This window comes from Sinohyriopsis cumingii, chromosome 9 (genome assembly GCF_028554795.1).
Source record: "Sinohyriopsis cumingii isolate HCF-2022 chromosome 9, ASM2855479v2, whole genome shotgun sequence".
NCBI lineage: Eukaryota > Metazoa > Mollusca > Bivalvia > Unionida > Unionidae > Sinohyriopsis > Sinohyriopsis cumingii.
The window spans coordinates 98,868,883-98,878,353 of NC_142969.1; the positions used below are offsets into that span (position 1 = coordinate 98,868,883).

Consider the following 9,471-nt stretch of genomic DNA (forward strand, 5'->3'; position numbering starts at 1 on the left):
ACCTCTGTCCGCGTGAATTCAGCTCTCGGGCTGAGGCAAGATTGGTATGTGAGAAAGCTTTCCAGTAGCTTTCCTTGGGTTGGTGGGTTTTCCTAGTATTAATCCGGGTGTTTCCTCCACCTGATACAGTGAGAGCCATGCATAGTATCTTATGCATACACATATACGCATAATGTTGTCAGAGAGACAGTATGCCTCACCTCACCCATCCACCCCCACACCCTCATAGTCGGATTGTACTTCGTCCGTCTTTCTTTACTTTGGTGTACAGCTTGCACAATATAGTTTTCCTTAGTCTTCTTTGAGAGCGGAACAGACATTTCATTCATTTCTGTACATTATACAGCACTTGAGCATATACTAAGAACGCAGAATCATGTCAGGCTTTACGTCATGCCCCGACGGATGGATAAGAACACATGGCATTGAGAATTAAATCCAAAAATAATCCAAGAATTAAAGATACAAGTCCTAGTAATAAAAAGTCCTGAGAAAGCTCAGTTCAAGTTCCGAAGAGATCCAGAATTGAAGGCGATGACCTATATGTTATGGTCTGTGAAGTGCTGATGAGTCAACAGTCTGTTTTTGAATCGCAAATAGTATTCCAGGTTTGAATTCAGTATAAATTTCAATGAATGTCTTTATCCAAAAAATGTGTCAGAGCACTTTTGTATTTCCAGAGAAAATAATCACTTGAACTCAATTTGAAGAAAATAAAATTCAGCTCAAACTGATCACAACATAATACAACTTAATGTGCTAGATGTTAAAGCACGACCGGTAAAGTCCTCGCAGTCACAAGATAATATAGTTCTCTACTTGACCTCAGGTCACAGTTAGCATTTTCTAAAAACAACCATTACCTATTGGAAAATAACCTTCTAGAATGAACTAATGAGCCTTATATTTTTACAACACAATAAGCCTACAAAATTCACGTAAGAATCTATATAAAAAAAACTGACCCATATCAACATATTTACTCCTTCTTTGTTTACCTGAATAATGTTCCCGATAATAAGCACTTACACATTGAGAATACTGAAGCTATTATTAGTTACAAAAATTAAATTAAAAATATAAAACGTCAATCAGATCAAGCAGAAATGAACTCAATTTTGGACAAGGTCAACTACAGCAAACAATTTTACATTTTACATTACAATAACAAATAAAGAAAACTAAAACTAAAAGTCAAACAATCAAATTAAACATACATATCAGAGCTATAACTGTGTCCTCTATTGCGAAATTTAGAATATAAATGTTTCTTAAAATGGCTTTTTCGGTGAATTTTATTGCAATGAAGGATCCGATTGCATCAAATGGTACGTGCAGAAGGCCTAGGGTCACAATTGTTTTTCCTATATTATCCCAACATTTGTTTCTCAGTATCGAACGTTTCTGTCTAAATCAAAATATATATTCTGTGTCTAAATCATAATAAATCATATGTTAATCTAAAATACCTTCAAATATGAAATCACTGTGAAGTTCTTGTCTTACGTTATCAGGCGTTTCTTTGACAGGCTAGTCTGCAAACAAGGCAACGTGCAGTGAATGACAAATTTAACTTCCGGATCAGCATCAATGCCTCATTATTCACTGTACACTTTCGCCGAAGTACATACAGACATTCTCACCACAATGCTCATATTCTAAAGAATAGGCAATAACCTTTAAATTAATATCAAGACAGTCTAAATCTAACTATTGTATCACAAGCAAAACGAGAGGAAATGTTATAAAGATATACTGGGGCTACATTCGAGGATGACCGCTCTGGTGGTTTAACTGGTAAGCGCATCCGCCTCAGATGCGGGAAGTCGCGGGTTCGAACGCCAGCCAAGTCAACCAATGACTTTTAAAAATGGCACTAGCAGCTGCCTCGCTTTGCGTTCAGCATTAAGATGTTAGCGTTAGGACTATTCGGTCTAGTGTCAAGATAATGTGACTGGGTAGAACATCATGCTACATATTTACAGCACGATGCCCCAGTGCTAGACATCACTGTAAACTGCCACACTGCAGACATCTTAGAGATATGACTGAATTTTTTTAAAGCTACGTTGAAAATCCAGATCACACACACACACACACATTCGCGAGTAGTGAATGGGGATACCCTACGGACAATGGAAATCGCAGTCAATAAGGTCGTGGGAAAGTTTACGGACATGCTTTTTCAGACCCCCTAAGAACGTTTACGGACAGTGGGAATTAACATGGGGAATATTGGGACTAGATACGGACAAAAGGTTGTTGTTGTATGAGGACAATAGGAATGGGACAGGTCAGGTGACGTCATGGTACTGAAGATTGGTAACAATGTGAGGTGACGTCAATCGGAAGCAAAGAGCGGGGAAAAAACCTAGAACGTTTGGCGGGACAGAGACATATATAACATATACAACATACAGATATAGATTGATGAAAATCAATCTATCATACACAAACAAGTATGCAACCGACTAAAACAAATTTAGGCAAGAAAGCAAATCTTATCGAGGCGTATGAGTGCCCCTAAAAAGGGACTTTGGATTCTTCTCTTTTCTCCAGTTCTTCCACCATCTCCTTACTTTCTCAATAATTTCTTTTTTCTTCTTTTCCGTCTCATCCAAATTTCATTCAGTCTTTCAAACTCCTCTTAGTTCTTTCTTTCTGTTGTCTTTGTCGTTTCCTTCTTTAGCTCAGTTATCTTTAATCTTCTTCACCTCTTCTTTCAGCACTTTTCTCATCATATCTAACCTTTTAGTTGGTTCAGTCCCCACTTCACAAATGACCACTCAAATTAAATTTGACTTCCAGAAAGCACCTGACTTTGATGACATTATCAAGTTCCTCCTCCAAGCTTCTCACTCACATATTTTGGTTTAATAAAACATCTTAACCTTTCTATTTCCTCCTCTATCAGGCATTTTACCAGATTCTTGGCTACTTTCATGCTGGTCACTTGACTTGTCACAAAGTCTTTGGTAACTGGATATGTCCATTCATATTCAAGCCTTTCCATTACACAGGCTGCATCCATCATCCAGTACCAACTGTCCTTCAATTTGTTGAACAAATTTATTGCCATCTTCGTTTATTCAATGGTGAATGGCACGAACGAGTCTGTCATTTTAATTAAAGCCGTTTGCACCCATATGGGCATTTACGACTAGTTAGTGACTCGTTTGGAGCTATTTGATTTTTCCGAGGGGGGGAGGAGAGGAGGAATAGTGCCACTTCCCATAACGCATTAATGCACTTAGGAAGTTCTATTTGATTAGTCAGATTTCTAGACATTGATGTCTCACGGGACTCATGGTGAGTGGGAATGGCTCACACGCACTCACTTATATGGTACATGTCTAGCGGTGGCAAAGGTATGTCGGACCGAGTGGAAGGGATGCGCCTTATATCCGATATCGTTTTATTTTTCGTTCCCCCGCCCCTAATTCCTCACCCATTTACCCCAAGACGGATGTCCGGTGATGCAGCAATAATATATTGTATGAATGGGTATTGGGCTATGTCCTACTTCTGAATCTGTCACTAAACTGCATTGCCTGTATAACCACCCATGGTGCCGTAGTGGATGATGGGTACAGGTGCAGCATCAGCCCGCGTTTCGCGGTACACGCCCCTACTTGGGCGGTAAACCGTCTATTACTTCCGCACCCACTGCCCCACCTGTTTCAATGCATGAAACTAGCGGATCGGTGATTTGGTTGAATAAGTGGTTAATTGTAAGTATATATAGGAATTATGAGATGTCAACCGGTCTGAGGGTTATATCTTGTCGATTTTGTCAATCTCCTTGAGGAAGATGAACATGGCATCATTTGTTTGATTGGGGTTAGGATTAACTTGATAACGTAGTTCGGGATAGGTATATGATGAGCCGATTTTCCTTAACGTGGTGGTTAATTTTTTTCCTTTGTGTAACAGAATATAAACCGAGTGGGTTTTGGATTAAATGAATAACGCAAACACATTGTGATGGACGATGGAAATTTATAAAATGAATTAATAAAAATGTATATATATTCCAAATACATTGATTCTCTCACGCTCTTAACATACGATTGATCCAATCACTCTACGAAATCATACACAAATTGAAAAACGAAAATACAATTCATGTAATCTTAAGAACGGCAAGTGAGATTCAAATAACCTCAAGGACTGCAAATACGTTTCTAGTAATATTATGCAATGTAAGAGATTCACATAATCTCACGTATGGAATACGATTAAGATTCAAATAATCTCAAGGAATTCAAATATGTTTCAAATAATAATATGCGCTGTAAGTGAGATTCACATAATCTCCTATATTATGCAATGTAAGTGAGATTTCACATAATCTTATATAATACATATAAGATTCAAAATAATCTCATGCAATTGAAAATGTACTCAATTGAAACATCAATTGGAACAAACATATGACTCTTGACGCTTGTAAAGTCGTATGATTCATAAACTGATGAACCGCACAGTTTCACCGAATCAATGGGTTGGCCTACACTTTTATCTGCCGCTCACACCCTTCACGGATCCACCACATGTACAGACATACGTATATGCATACGTACAGACAGCATACAGCACCCTTGTATTCGCATCTTCTACATTCGTGACTCCACCACGTGTGCATACACGTATATACATACGTATAGAAAGCACGCAGCACTAAACAGCTACAGTCAGCCCTACATAGCTACAGTCAGCCCTAAACAGCTACCGTCAGCCCTAAACACCTTCAGTCAGCTCTAAATAGCCCTGAACAGCTACAATAAAACCAAATTGGTCATTATAATGGGTTCTGAAAAATCGTTAGATATATGCTAATAAATCAAACTCTAATAGCAACTTGTAATTCAAAGTTCACAACGTTTCCAGTCTGCGTAGTAGTAAATGCATCATTACACGATATGACATTAAAACCTGAATAAGCTTCATATATCAAATAAAATATGAATTTAACACTTACCCCTTTGGCTGGAGAACACAATGGAGAACGTTCACTCCTTGACAAGATCCAAAACGACCAGTGTCGGTTAGAAATGTAATCTACCTTAACTCCATGAGCGAGTGAGTAATAGTCAGGGTAAAATACCCATGTATACCGTGCTATTCATGTATCTTGCCGTGAGTAATTTTCGACGAAATACATGCTAGTACAGTCGCCTACCTGGAAAAACAATTATTCACACTAGGTAACGTTGTACGCATGTACAACGAAAAATGGTCAAATCGTTCTAAGGCAAAACCAAGTTATTTCTTGCCTTATTCTGTGACATCGGGCACATGTTGAAAACATGCAGGAGATCTTCAGCATCAACTCAGTTGTGGCATTCTGCTCCATTTCCACAATTAGCCAGGACATGTTTCCCCTTACTACTTGCAAGTAGGGGTTTTCCTGTATTAATTCGGTTAATAATCCGTTGATGGTGTTTGATATTGGTGTTTGGTGCTTTGGTTTTGCGACTCATTGTTCTATTTTGTATCGAGTACAGCGTACGTCTTTTGGGGCATGTATCGCTTTGTGTTTGCCATGTAGAGGCGATTTTATGTGTGGATATTATGCTGTATAATTATGGGATGCCTAATCGTTGTGGGCCGGTTTATGTTCGTTTAGCGCGTTCGTTGCTGCTAGGTCGGCCTTGTCGTTGCCTGGGATGTTTATTTTGGACGGGATCATAATAAATTATACAATTTGGTCTTGGTTTTCCATGTTGTTAAGTAGCAAGTTTGCTTCTTTTAGGAGGTTTTCACGCTCCTTTGAGTTGCCTGTGTCCAAGGTTTTTATCACACTCAATGAGTCGCTTATTATTAATGTTTTCTGGATTTCTTTTGGTATGCTGTCTTCACGACTTCACATATGGCCCATAATTCTGCTGTGTTTATTGAACAATTATCCTGGAGTCTGTTTCCTATTTCCATATTCAATTCCGGGATACTGAGTTCTGCAGCAGTTCTGTCTGGGTTGTTTGATGTCCCTTGTGGGATGGCTGGGGTTGTGTATGGAAATTCTGGATGCATATCTTAATGTTAATTCTTCTCTTCTTAATGTTAAAGATGTTTCGCCTGTTAGGATCTGTAGTTCTTCGTTAGAGGTATTTTGGATTGTGCCTGTACATATGCGCAAAGCTTTTGCTTGGATTCTGTTTGAGAATTGATGGATTGGAAGATGCATAGATCTGACATCCATAATCCAGTTTGGATCTAATTAAGGCCGTGTAGAGTGTTACCAACGTGTCTCGGTCTGCCCCCCCCCCCCATTATAAACCTTTGGTTTTTTTCAGGAGATTAAAGTTTCCATTACATTTTCGTACTAATTTGGTGATGTGATGATTCTGTGAGAGGTGTTGTTCGTAATACATACCTAAACACTTTGCGACTTTTTCAAATTTGATTAGTTCGCCTTGGATGTATAGGGTTAGAGGTTCTATAATGTACCTTTTATGGGGGGGGGGGGAGAATAGCATTCCAGTTGTTTTTCCTTTTAATAGTTTGAGCCCCCATTTGTCAGCCCATTTGCCGATGTTAGTCAAATCGCCTTGTAGTTCAGTAAGTAGCTGTTGGTTGCGTGGGTTGCTCGTTTTCCATATGCCACTGTCGTCAGCAAATTGTGATAAATCGATTTTGCTGAGGTCAACAGAGTGTTCGAGGTCGTTTTAAATAGGGTCTGGCTTAGATCACTTCCTCGTGAGGTGCCTTTCTCTAGCACATATACTTCTGAATAATCTGAGTCTATTCTGGTTCTGATGTGTCAGTCTTTTAAGAAGTTTTGGATCCAATTATGCATGTTGCCGTTGATTCCATAGTGGTTCAATTTGGCGAGGAGAACATCAGTCCAAACTAGAATCAGGCTTTCTCAAGGTCTAAGAAAATAGCTATGAGGTTCAATCGCATTTTCGTTTAGTATTGATAGCTAGTTTGATGCGAGACTCGAACCTTATTAGTTGGTCTGGAGTAGATCTATTTTTGAGGAAGTCACTTTGGTTTTGTGAAAGAAGATTGTTGCTTTCAAGGTGATGTTTGAGTCTGTTGTTTATCATTGTCTCCATCACCTTGCACACGGTATCGGTGAGGGAGATTGGTCTGTAGGATGATATTTTTGTGGGATCCTTGCCAGCGTTTGGAATCGGGATAACTATAGCCTGTTTCCATTTGTGGGGAATTTTTCCCGTCTGCCATGATTGATTAATCATATCTAATATGATTTCTTCCATATTGGTTGGTATGTTCTTATATATTTCATATCCTAGATTGTCTTCTTGAGAGGTGGATTTCTTATTTCTAAGGGCTGATCTGCATTCGTCATACTGAACATGTCATTTAGGGGAGAAATCCTAGGGTCTAGGTCAGTGAAGGGGAATGTTCATTTATAATCTTTTGTTGTTGTGTGCTTGAAATTAGGCTAGATGGTTATCATTTTCACTCATTCCAGAGACATATTTTGCTAGATGTTCTGCTTTATCGTTAGTAGATGCACCCTTGATATTTGGAATACTGTTACTATTGTTGTCTTGCATTGCTTTTATTTTGCTCCAAGCCTGTTTTGAATTGCATTGCTTGATTTCAAGGGTAGAGCAATATTTTTGCCAAGATGTTTCCTTTGCTTTTTTGATGATATTTTTTGCTTGTTTTCCTTTTGTTTTGTAGTCTGTATCGTCAGTTGATTGTCCTGTGTGGCAAAATTTATTGAGGGCTTTCTTTTGTTCCTTGATTATATTTTTGCAGTCGTCATTCAACCATGAGATGGGTTGTTTTGTATTTGGTGTGATGTCAGTTTCAGTAGTGGGGATGCTTTGAGTGGCGGCTGCATTTATCCTTTCGAGGATTTTTTGGTTGTATTTGTCGATGTCGTCTTCCCGTAGATTGGCTATAGTTATACCGGTGAGCAAGGGATTGAATGTATACCAGTTGACTTTGTATAGTCTCCAATTGGATAGTTTTGAGGAAGTGTCAACTGGATTAGTAAGGTTTGTGGTAATAATTATGGGGAAATGGTCGCTGTCCAACTTGGAGTCTCTCTCTACTTCCCAATTAGTCACATATGCTAACTTAGGTGGTGTGCAAATTGTTAGGTCAATTGCTGACAGTGACCCCTCCTCTGGTGAAATTCTTGTTTTAGTACCGTCATTTAATATGACCAGACTGTTGTTGAGGACCCATTCTTCGATCATTTTGCCTCTATTATTTTGGTGATTTCCTCCTCATCTTTTGCTATGTGCGTTGAAGTCACCATATATCATATATTAACTCGTTGTGCTGATTGAATTGACATAGTTAAGAGGTGAGACGGCACATAGATATTTAAAGGTTCGAATGAAAGTTGCCCACTGTGAATGAGTATCGATTGATACTCAAGGGCTGTGGGATTGTCTCAGTCATTTGTAATTAAGGAGTGCTGTTGGAATAATGTATTTGGGAGTGGGTCGTTGAAAAAGATGGCTAAACCACCACCCTTTTCTCATTATCGCTTATAGTGAATTTGCTGCTTGAATAAGCTGGGATTTTGTGGTATATTGTTAGATTTTGGTGAATGAGGGTTTCTTGGATAACTATCAAATCAGGTTTGAGTTTAGATTGTTGGAGTTTAATCATTAGTTTTGGTCTATTGATATTTAGTTCCCGGCTATTCCATTGCCAGATTATTAGTTTCTTTCTCCTGGTTTTATCCATTCTTGATGCTGTAATTAATTTATTTTAGTAGATTCTAATGGTCAAATTAGTGTGTGGTTTCTAGGTGTTTTTCCAATAAGTCAGATAGTAATTTAAAGAATGGAATACAAGGTATATAATAGTTTCGAGAGATACCAGTGATTCCCACCATGAGGTCTTTAAGATAGCGCATAATGGTGGCATGTGAGAAGACCTAGTGTGGGGACGCACTTATGTTACCTGCATTGCTTACGCCCTTGTTACTTGCATTGCTCGGTAATGGTGGATCATAATTTTCTATTTTGGTTTGATATCGAACCTCCCGAATGAAGGTCAGTCTATCAAATATAGTTGGTTGGATGGTGTTACCATTAACATTTCTTATTTGTGTTATATCTGTTTCTTATTATTGTTTGTCTTTTGTCAGCTGGTTTGTTGGATTGGTGATGACTTGGCTTTACGAGAGCTTATGCTTAGGCTTAGAGATAGCAGGTATTTGTGGCGCTGGTTCCTTTTCCTGCATGGTGCGTTTCAATTGGGTTTTGGCTTTTGTTTTCGCATAAGGCAATTTTTGTTCCGTCATGACTTGAATAATTTCTTCTTCTCTCCTGTTGCATGGACAGTCATTGGAAATGGGATGATGGGGTCCGTTGCAATTGGCACACTTCTGGCCTATGAATGTGCATTTGATGCTGTGACTGCCGCCGCAGGTGTCACACCTTTGTTTGTTTTTGCAACTGCTGGCGTGATGTCCCCATGCCTTGCAATGACTACAGAAGCAAGGCTTGTTGTTGTATTCGAGGAGTGGAT

General features: G+C 38.8%; 1 protein-coding gene across 1 annotated transcript; it reads right to left on the reverse strand.

Annotated features, from left to right (window-relative positions):
- Positions 1-7,409: 7,409 nt before the first annotated feature.
- On the reverse strand, positions 7,410-8,183 carry LOC149792316 (uncharacterized). The gene has a single exon (XM_089969557.1). It carries the CDS (start codon positions 8,181-8,183, stop codon positions 7,410-7,412), a length of 774 nt encoding a protein of 257 aa, XP_089825683.1.
- Positions 8,184-9,471: the final 1,288 nt, after the last annotated feature.

What these genes read in the sequence shown, in the direction of transcription:
- LOC149792316 (XM_089969557.1), bottom strand. Translation starts at nt 8,183, where the DNA reads ATGATCGAAGAATGGGTCCTCAACAACAGTCTGGTCATATTAAATGAC.